This window comes from Rattus norvegicus, chromosome 9, assembly GCF_036323735.1.
Source record: "Rattus norvegicus strain BN/NHsdMcwi chromosome 9, GRCr8, whole genome shotgun sequence".
Lineage (NCBI taxonomy): Eukaryota > Metazoa > Chordata > Mammalia > Rodentia > Muridae > Rattus > Rattus norvegicus.
Window position 1 is genome coordinate 93,998,162 of NC_086027.1, and position 10,972 is coordinate 94,009,133.

The following is a 10,972-nucleotide window of genomic DNA, read 5'->3' on the forward strand; positions in this document are numbered from 1 at the left end:
CCCTGAGCCTTGCCTCTGTGTGGCACATACTCAGGTGATGTCTTTTCTTTTTGGCCACTGTGCACTATTGTTCTGGGACAGAAGGCCAGCCCCCTACCCCCAGCAAGGCCTTACTCAGTCTGTAGGTCTATCACTCACTCACACACACGCACACACGAGAACACACACACACACCCTTTGGCATCCGTGCCCATGTGAATTACATCCTGCAGTCTAGGAGAGAAAAGGTGCTAAGGATAGGAATCCCGGGGTGAGGACCACTTCGAAGTCTGCCCACGTCTCTGTCCTTCCCTGCCTCCTATGAAGTAGCCTGCAATTGTAACATAATCCACTTTTGTTTCCTTTTTCTTTTTCTCTTTTCCTTTTTGGCATTGTTCCTGAGGGACAGTCGCTAGAGAGCTATCTTCCTTTGGGCTGTATCTCAGCTGAGCTGTGTTTCAGTTGGTGGTTTCCTATGCGTTCTGGCCCTGGCTTTGCTAATTATCTCATGAGCACCATTGAGAGCCCTAATAAAACCTGAAGGCTAGACCAGGCCCCTCTCAGGTCCCCAGATGTCTGCCTTGCATGCTTAGCATGAGTGTGCAGAGAGGCGGTTTGCTCAGAGGGCTTGTTGCCTTGGAAACAGTAGGCACCATCCTCCCACTTTCTAAAGGGAAGTCCCCCCCCACCCCCAGTCCCTGGCTGTTGGTAACTATTCCGTGGGGAAGCAATATTTCTCTGGTCTCCACCAGTACAGGAGCAGCCAGAGTGGAAGTTAACTCTTCAGGAAGGCTGACTAGTTACCCAACCACCTTCAGGGCTGCCCTTCAGTTCTCAGACTCCAAAGGCCTCAGACTGCAAGAGGTCAGAGGCTCTAATGACCCCCTAGTGGGGGACAGTAAGGGTTGGAAGGTAAACCTTGGCTTAACTGTATCTCACAGGCAAATCAGCGCTGGGACCTTTTGTCCTCAAGCAGGGACATCCTAGATTTCCTTGTCAACCTCACTTCCAGCCTTACTGCTCCGTTATACTTCTGAGGGTTTGGTTCAGCAGGGCAGAGTGTTGGGTGGGCAGCAAGATGGTGGAGCCCCCAGCTTTGTGCCAGGGGGTGTCAGTAGAGGTAAGCAAGAGCCATGGCTAACGTAGGGAAGATTTACATTTTCTCTTTTCCCCTCTGAAGAGTTTGGTAATTTTAGACCACGAAATGAACTGACAGGAAACGGAGTCGCAGGAAGAACAAACTAAATTTTGTATACCCATCAGCGCAGGAGCCACACACAAAATCTAAGACTTCAAGGAACAGATGGCCAAAGCTTACAGAGTATAACAAACTGAGAAAGAGGCAGGGACTTGAGGCTGCTGTCGAGGGGGCTATGCTGGTTGTGGAGGGGTGGGGCAATGTTGACATCTGCAGAGAATGTTTCCCAGCTATTGATTACCTCTGGGGAGACTACCCAGGGCAAGGTGTGTGTCTGTGTCTGAGGGACAGGGCCTCTGGGCTCTCCTTAGATGCAGATGGACATCAACTCCTCTCACAAAAGAACAGCTTTCAGAAGGAACCCGCATCTGCCCAGATCTGCCGAGGGCTGTACTTTCTCTATAACCAACAGGGAACCCATCAAAGAAACAGATTTATAGTGGGATATTTTGATCTCCCTGATTGTTCCTACTACTCAAATGTGTACTTACCACCCTAGCTGGGTAAGGTGAGGGGATTCCCCAAACCTTCCAGTCAAGAGTCCTGGCCAGAGCTAGGTCTGACCTCTTTTCTGCACCCGGGGCCATTGCAGTCACAACCCCTGCTTACCACATCCTTGCTGACCTTTCCCATCACCCTTCGACAAGCCTCTGTGCCCGGCACGGAACTCCCCAGGCTAGCAGAAGTTGGCCGCAGGTGCAAGACTGAAAGGCCTCAGTGATTTTTATGTGCGTAGCCAGCTCTGACTTGGAGTTTGCTTGTGCTCCTAACCCCCAATCCCATTTCATTTCCTCAGTGGCTCTCCCAAGCTAGCTTTTCTGGTTTTCCAGAAGCACAAGAGCAAAAGAATAGTCACTGGGCAGCCTCAACAGCTGGCCACAGGTCTGCTATTTTTACCCCATACATTGTCCTCTACAAAGGACTTTCAGGTTCCTTGTTTCTCTTAGTCCCTGGAGGCTGGTCACCTCAGATGACCTCAGGATGGATGATCTGCTGGGGGGCCATGGCCCCTCCCTACTCTAGATCCAGTGGTTTCACCAACACCTAGATACAGTGTTGCCTTGGAGTGTATTGTGCTCAAAGGGCAGTCTCTCCTATCCCTAAGCCAGCCACCTTTCTGATGACCACTCGGGACTATAGGGGCAGACCAGTGCAGCACCTCTGCCTGTTTGCAAGAGCCCTCAATGGCTTGTTCATGGAGGGAGCCTGGACATTGATGGCACCACACGGGACCTATTGCAGAGTGTAGTTGCAAAACCATTGTAGTCCCTGCCCCTCTGGTTAACAGTTGTCCTAGCCCAGTTGTCTGGAGGCCAGAGTAGGAGTGAGGTGCAGAGTGGCCAAGGTTTGATCTTGTGAGAGGGTCTCCACTGTGGATGTGGGGATCCATGGCATTTCCTGTCCTTTTCCTAGAGGTTGGGTTGGAGAGTGAGTGCCAAAGAATGGGGGAGCACCTGAGTAAGTAGACAGAGCTCCCAATGCCTCTAGAAAAAAGATCAAGGAATAAGATCAGTGTCTGGCCGGAAATGAGGGAGGGTCAATCACCTGCTTATTTAAGGCCTATGGGGAAGCTTCATTCCTCAATATGCTTCATCTTCTCAGGCTGGGGAGTTCTGTGGATAGTGACATTTGACCTCTCTTGGCCTTGTCTGAACAGTGTAGAAAAACAGGGTAAGTGGTGAGCACTAGAGTAGAGGAAGGAACAGGCCTGGGGACTTTTGTAGCATCAGCAAGAATAGATAAGGGCCAGCCTGGGCTACTGTGGGAGAAAGGAGGTCATGCAGAGAGGTGGCCCTCAAGTCCAGTTACAAAGGACTCACACGCCATCCACCCACCCAGACATGTGTGCCCTGACAGGAACAGTTGAGCACTGTAGACTGTAGGCCCGGGGCTAGAGATAAGCACGGGGCCCACATCCTCTGGCCCTCCCAGAGCTCCTGCCTCCCACAGTGACCGGCTTGGCACAGCAATTCCTTGAATACAGCATTTGCACACCCATCTATGCTTGGCTAATTTCACTTGTCAGCTTGATTAGATTAGAACACACGTAGGGCGTTAATAGAGCATATCTTTGCATGTGTTTGTGAAGGTTTTCCAGAGAGAAAAGCAGAGGGGGAGAGACCCACCCCGAATGTGGGCAGCACTGTCCTTTGGGCTGAAGTCCCAGACTGAATTAAAAAGGAGAGTGGAGGAAGCTGGCTGACTGCCAGTATCCATCAGCCTGCCACTTGATCTCCCCGTGTGAGCATAGACTGTGCACGTCCACACCGGGATGTGAGCTAAAACAAACCTCCTCGGGCTCTTATCAGGGGTCACAGCAATGAGAAATGTAACTAATTCACATCCCCGTCACCCCCTGCCTCATCCGGGTCCATCCTGTGCCTCCAGCTGAAGGGCTAGGTCATGTCACTCTAGTTCCACTCTTCCTTGGCTACCTTTTGCCTAGGACAGTGGCCCCTCCCTACCGGATGCATTCTGGTTCCCATGAACTCCTTGGTCTAACACAATCATCCAGGCCATCTCATAGGCCCTATTTTATGTTTGAATGACTAGAGCAGTGGCTGTAATCCCTCCTAATGCTGCTACCCTTTCATTCAGTTCCTCAAGTTGTGGTGACCCCCCATCCATAAAATTATTTTTGTCGCTACTTTGTAATTGTAATTTTGCTACTGCTGTGACTTATGATATATAATATTTTTGGAGATAGAGGTTTGCCAAAGGGATCCAGACCCACAGCTGGAGAACGGCTGGAATAGAGGGTGGTCACACTGGTCCAATTACAGGATCTAAATTCAGGCAATTCAAAGCCTATGTGCTTAATCCAAGCTGATTGTTTGGGGTCTTCTAGGAAAGTCTCCATTTCTCTCTAACTGGGAGGTGGTCCAGAGACTTGGGTCAGGCTTCTTCCTTCCAGAAAATCTGTATTGTCCTTCTGACCACCCCCAGCTCCACATCCACACCCACACCCACACCCACCCCAGGGCTTCTAGTCCAGCCAGAGGAATGATCTTACTTGGAGGAGGAATTCAGAAGAATGGTCTCCTCTGAGGCATCTCATTGACCATAGCACTTCTGTTTCCAGGAGGAACGCCCCCCTCGCCACCGCTCCAGGAAAGGGGGCTCCGTGGGCGGTGTGTGCTACCTGTCCATGGGCATGGTTGTACTGCTTATGGGCCTTGTGTTTGCCTCGGTCTACATCTACAGATACTTCTTCCTTGCTCAGGTGAGGAGCCAGGCAGGTGGGTGGGGAAGGGGTAGCTCCAAGACACAAGGAAAGGAAGTCTGCTGAGGTGTGGAAACAGTGGCGAGTCAGAGCCTGAGGACCCTGTGAAGAGAGACAGTAAGAATCCCTGGCCCAGGCCTGCCCAGAGAACAGCCCTCACTCCTTTCCCAGCATTCCCTTGCCTGGGCTCAGGCTACCTCAACCTTAGCACTTACTCTGGAGAGCCAAGCAAGAGTCCAGGCGACTGCATCCAGGCACCCCCACCCCGACCCCACCAGTGGCCAGTGTCACTCTGAAGCATCGTCACCAGGAGCTCTTAGGTCCATTAGAGAAGTTGGGAGTTTACGATTCTCTCTGGTGCTCAGACACTGTACCTAGGGGTCGTACTTCAAAGATGACCTAACTGTTCCTTACATGGACATTTGGGTCTGAGCCCCGGGCAGTTGCTTCCAGGAGTGGTAGGTCTACAAAGGTGCTCATTTGTCTTCCCTAACATATACCTGCTAGAAATCTAGGCCTAAAGCTGGACTACCCAGAGCTGGGGAAAAGGAAGGGTCGCCATACTTGAGTGCTGAATTCAGTTAAATAAGAAGCTTGAGAGATTAAACATGAATGTTTCAACAGGGACTCTCAGGGTGACCAAAGGCTAGAGTTTCTAATCATTGTGGACCCAACTGACCCCTATGTCCCTTAAGCATTTAATGTCACCCAGTTTTTTCCACAGTAAAAATTACCTGAGAGGTTGTACCCCGTGGGACTTTCTCCTGCAGACCTCAGCTCCCATGTTTCTCTCACCTTAGAACTTGCCAGGCGTCTCCACCCTCTCTGGTGCAGGATTCTCACCTGGCCTTTTCCTGCAGTGATGCTGCCCCGTCTCCTCCCTTCCCAGACCCTAACTGTGCTTTTATAGGATTCCTCACCCATCCGTACTTCCCAGGCAGCGTGGGTGTCCCTGACTGTCCCTGGGACAGTATGAGTAGTCCAGTCTGCAATGGCCTGACAGTCACATCGGGCCTGCCCTGGCATCTGGTCTCCCTTGAGCTTCCCCAAGCCCTCAAGGCCCCAGTGTAGCCAGGATGTTCTGTTATCCCAGAACTTCTCCTCAGACTAAGAAGGAATTCTGCCTGTTATATGTCCAATAGACCTTGTGAGCCTGTGAGTCCCTGGGGAAGACACGGAGGGCACAGTGGTGGCCCCATTGCTTAGTTCTCACCAGGGGCAGCACCTTTTTCCCCTGGATGATGGGCGAAGAATGATGGGGGCAGGGGATAGTGCTGTGCGGGACCTCCATGCCAGGAATGCTGTGAGATTGGGAGGAGAATGGGGCTGGCTCTTTGCTTTCTGACCCTTTTTTTTTTTTTCTGATTTTGTTTTTTGAGACAGGGTTTTTTCTGTGTAACCCTGGCTGTCCTCAAACTAGCTCTTTAGACCAGGCTGGACTCAAACTCAGAGATCCGCCTGCCTCTGCTTCCTGAATGCTGGGGTTAAAGGCATGCACTACAACCTCCTGGCTCCCACCTTTTATCCAAGTCTGCAAGTGGGCACTCCTGGAAGTGTCCCACAGGCCCAGCCTGTCCATCCTATGTCTTGTCCCCCCTGCCTACTCAGGTTTTCTACAGGGTCTGATATTCTGTCTGTCCACAGGACTAAGGGGTCTTCTTTTTTGCCTGACCATTTCACAGAAGACTTTGAGGCCAGGGGTCACTGTGCTTTACAGATAGGAGCACTGAGGCTCAGAGAGGCCTTCCACCTAGGTACATGCTTGTCCTCTCTTCTGTTTGTAAGGCAGAAGTGCCTTTTATAAGACCCAGCCTCCCTCCTCACGAGCAGCTCTGGGCTCTGTTCTACCTTCCTTTCTGTTCTCCATCTCTGAGAAAGCCTTACACCCCCCCACCCTTCCTGCTTACTAAGTCTGAAGTGGGCAGGGAGACATGTGGCCGTGTCACTACCCTGTGTGACCGTCTGTCTCTCCCCTCACCTTGCACAGCTGGCCCGCGATAACTTCTTCCACTGCGGTGTGCTCTACGAAGACTCCCTATCCTCCCAGATCCGGACTCGGCTGGAACTGGAGGAGGATGTGAAGATCTATCTTGAGGAGAACTATGAACGTATTAATGTCCCTGTGCCCCAGTTTGGTGGTGGGGACCCTGCAGACATCATCCATGACTTTCAGCGGGTGAGGCTGACCTGGAGCATCCGGTAGCTGGCTGGGATCTGGGGCAGGGCTGTAGAGGACGTTCTGGGAACCTAGAGCAAGGATCAAGAACACAAAGACTCCTTGGGCTGTGGATGAATGGTACAGCAGGTGTCTTTGGTCACTCTGACTAGCCTTCAGTTACTGCTTTTCTTACGAAGACAGCACTATTCGTTATTGTCAAGATAGAGTGGGACAGGGTGGACTGCTTTGCCCTAGGCTGTCTGACAGTTCAGGGCTTGGCTGTCCCTGTGAGGCCAAGGGTCCTGTGTCTGTTCTCATTTGTACACTCTCATCGGAGTGTGCAGTTGAGTGGGTGTCTTATTTGTGTAACACCACCCAGGTCGAAGTTGGGCTCGTTGCCAGCCCTCTGGAAGGTTGCCTCTCAGTTTTGGTTTTTTCCAGTCAGTTCCTTCCCCCATGAGGTCATCATTCTCATCTCTGGCTGCTTTTAAGATCAGTGAGACATAGGTCCTAGCCTTTCCAAGGCAGTCACCCTCCACACCCCATGTCTGTGTTAGCCTGGGGTATAGCATTCCTTCCTGAGGAGGCCACACTTGAAACGAGGGGACCTGCTGGCAGATAGCGGGTGGCCAGGAACATTGCCCTGTGACCCATGCTCATAACCAGATGCCCAGAAACTTGGGGGGGGTACTACTTCTGTGGTCCCAGGCTCCATTGATGACATGGTGGGATTAGGGCCTCTGCTGGCTGAAAGCCTTCATCAGGGCCACCTGGTCCAGACTTTCGCTTTCCACAGAGACTGACGGATGTTCTCTCCTCTCAGGGTCTCACTGCCTACCACGACATCTCCCTGGACAAGTGCTACGTCATTGAGCTCAACACCACCATCGTGCTGCCCCCACGAAACTTCTGGGAGCTCCTCATGAACGTGAAGGTGGGTAGCATCTTATCCCCACCTGTCCCCTCCCCTGGAGATGCTAAGCCCAAAGAGGGAGTCTGGGACATTACCCCTGGATCCCCAGAGGATGACGTCTCCACCATTCTCCATCCATATCCTCAGAATCACTTCTCCTTTCCGTCTCCCCAACTCACAGAATGCCAAATGAGGGGAGGGGATGCAGACCCTATGACCAGGAGCGCTTCCCTTAAGGTGGGAGGCCAGACACAGTGTAGGACAGGCTCTGGCCTCAGGTATCGAAGGGCCTCTGGGGTGAGAAGGTGGTGTGCTGGAGAGACAGTCATTTCAGAGAGAGAGCAGGGATGTGTGGCAGTGGGAGGGGCCTGGGTGCTGACCCCGTGCTTTGAACCTCCCCTCCCCCCCTTGCAGAGAGGGACCTACCTCCCACAGACGTACATCATCCAGGAGGAGATGGTGGTGACAGAGCATGTCCGAGACAAGGAGGCTCTGGGTTCCTTTATCTACCACCTGTGCAACGGGAAGGACACCTATCGGCTGCGGCGCCGGGCCACCCGGAGGCGTGAGTGACCCCAGCCAGCCTTTGACAGTTCCTGGCCCGCTTTCTCAGCAGCAGCTATAACCTGACTAGAGTGAATGCCAGCCCAGCGCTTCAGACTCGCCAGGCTTTGCTTTCACGCTGCGTCGTCATCGATTTCATTCTAACTGCGTTTTAAAGGAAACTGGCACGGGGAGGCTAAAGCAGCATCCCGCAGGGTTTATTGCAGGGACGTGATGGGCACAGTAGGAGCCTGACCTAGGAGTTCCCTCCATGTTATAGTTGCTGTTTCTGGGTGTCACCTCCTGGGTCTTCCCCCTCCCTGCCTTGCCAGGAGCCAAGGTTCCTCGCAGACGGAAGATGGATACAGGCCTGACTGGGACTTTTCTTTTCTTTTTTTCCCCAGGGATCAACAAGCGTGGGGCCAAGAACTGCAATGCCATCCGCCACTTCGAGAATACATTTGTGGTGGAGACGCTCATCTGTGGGGTGGTGTGAAGCCTTCTCTCCAGGCTCACCCCTGCCCTCCTCTTCTCCTTCTGGCCACTCTCTGGCCCTCCTCCTCCCTTTGCTTAGCTTGTACCTTGGGCACTTTTCCATAGATGTGACGTGTCTCACCCATCCTTCCCGGCCCCGCCCTCCTCCCTGTACCAGGGCTGTGATCTCTCGGGACCTCTGCCTCTGCCGATATTTCAGGCGGGAGATGGGAGGGGACAGTTGCCCAAGATGGTTTCTCTAATTCATTATTTTAAGTCAGCTTCCCAGTGGCTGGGCCCAGGGGAAGGACTAAAGGGAGGGGCTGGACATGTAGAAGCCTGGGGCAGGGGCAGGGGCAGGGGCAGGGGCATGGATGGGGTTTGGCATGAGGTTCACAAATGGCCCCCACATATGGGGAAGTCTGAAAGACTTTTATTTTCTTGCACCGCGCACTCCCTCTGTCCTCCTGGTTCTTAGACCTAAGTGTGGACTAAGGATGGGGAAGTGTGTCCTGGGTTAGACCCATCAGAGCACAAGATAAGGTGGCTAACCTGGGTTCTTCCCAGGACTCCTGTCAGTGCCTTCAGCCCACCAGTAGGAGCCTGGAGTTGGCGGGTGGGATGAATCTGCCAAGCACAATTGTTCTCTGAGTGGAACCAAAGAAGTGAGGAGCTAGGCCGCCCTGGCCTGGCACCTAGGAACACAGGAGCAGGTGGGTATAGAAGTCATCGGCTGTGAGCTGCAGGCCCTGGGCAGTGGACGGAGCCCATGCCGTGCTTTGCGCCAGGGCTACTGTGAATGGTGGAAGCAGGAGGGAGAGCCACCTGGTACTTTCGTCCCTGCCTCCTCCTCCGTTCCGGATCTCTCCCCTCTGTCCAGGGGTGTGTGACGTTTCTCCTGCATGTTTTTACTGATGTTCGTGCTGGCCGCCCTCAGCCCGGAGCCTGGGAGAGGCTTTGGTGCCTCGCATCAGACTTCGGTGCTCCGTGGCGGTGAAGCCCTTAAATGCTTTGTATATTTTCTCTATTAGATCTCTTTTCAGAAGTGTCTGTAGAAAATTAAAAAAAACAAAAACAAAAAAAAAGAACCCTTATATTTCTGATGTTGGCCCTGGTGTCATGGTTAAATAGGAGCATCTTGAGGGTTGGGGGTGCTCTGAGGACAGAGTGGTGGGGATGGTGGACAGGGAGAAGCTAGCACACGGTGGCTTTCCCTGGGTCACCAAGGGAGTATGAGGTGTCCCCTCCATTGTCTTCTTTGGTCCCCCGGACTGAGCCAAGTACTGCTCACAGTCTGTGGCTGGAAATACCCACAGAGCTTTAGGAAATGTCCCCCAAGGTCAAGCTGCTTTTAAGTTGAGGTAAAGCTCCCTGCTGCGTGCTTTGTCAGATAACATCATCATCGCATGTCCTTAGGCACAAGGACGGCGTCATATTCGATACTCCGTCTAGGCAATTAGTAATTGTTCTCGGTGGATCGGAAGTGGTCTCAGGGTCACGCTGTCCAGCGAAGGCGGCCAGAGCCTTAGTTAAGTGGTCAGAGGAGGTAGAATTCAGTCTCGCCCTGAGATGAGGGTGCTGTGCACAGTGCAGGACGGGCACCAGCCGAGGGGTCGGAGGGCCTCTGGGAGCAAGAGACTCTGCCTCATGCAGACACACCCTGTCTTGACCCGGAACCTCTTGCGAGGTTTGTTTTGCTTACACTCTTCCATGTGCAATGCAATCTGCTGAAGTGCTTGCCAGATGTGTTCTTGAACTTGACCCATTCAGTTCTTGGGAGAAAGTAAACAAAGGAAAAGGCAGATAAATCCTGCAAAGGGCTACCCTTCACGTCCCATAGCACGGCAAATGGCAGCCATCCAGGAGTTTGGAGGCAAAGGAGGAGATCAAGGGAGTGCAGTGGGGGACCCAGAGTTGACTTGCATTACAGAGTTTAATACACAGTTTAGCACGGCATTTCAAGTTAGTGGGGACACACCAGTTATTCTTAATGAAACAACTGGCCATTTTTGACCAAACAAACCTGGATCCAACCTCCCTGGACAAAATTGGTTCTGAATGAATCAGGTTTTATACATAAAATAATTGCCAGTATTTCAAAAGAAAACAATTAAGAGTGATATAAGCACCATCCTCCCCACCCCCTGAGTTAGAATTGATGATTCTTTTTTTTATCTATTACAAAGTCTATCACGGCTTACAAAGAGCAGTCTCGGGGAACATGATGATCAAGCAGAATGTAAAAGGGCTAATTTCCGGGGTTGGGGATTTAGCTCAGCGGTAGAGCCCTTGCTTAGCGAGCGCAAGGCCCTGGGTTCGGTCCCCAGCTCTGAAAAAAAGAAAAAAGAAAAAAAAAGGGCTAATTTCCTTAATATTCAAAGGGTTTTTTTCCTCTAATAGCCAATAGGGATATAGCAAAGACTCAGAGCAGGCAACTTCCAGGTTGTTTAACTACAGCTGTGAGGAACGTGGGCCAAAACTCGA

General features: G+C 52.2%; 1 protein-coding gene across 1 annotated transcript in view; it reads left to right on the forward strand.

Annotated features, from left to right (window-relative positions):
- The window catches only part of Itm2c (integral membrane protein 2C), a 13,816-nt gene extending 4,240 nt beyond the window's left edge, over positions 1-9,576 (forward strand). Inside the window, exons 2-6 of the mRNA NM_001009674.1 lie at positions 4,260-4,400; positions 6,388-6,576; positions 7,382-7,492; positions 7,886-8,036; positions 8,419-9,576. Coding sequence (NP_001009674.1) covers positions 4,260-4,400; positions 6,388-6,576; positions 7,382-7,492; positions 7,886-8,036; positions 8,419-8,510 — 684 coding nt within the window. The 3' untranslated portion in view covers positions 8,511-9,576. The remainder of the gene's footprint in view (positions 1-4,259; positions 4,401-6,387; positions 6,577-7,381; positions 7,493-7,885; positions 8,037-8,418) is intronic.
- The last annotated feature ends 1,396 nt before the right edge of the window (positions 9,577-10,972 follow it).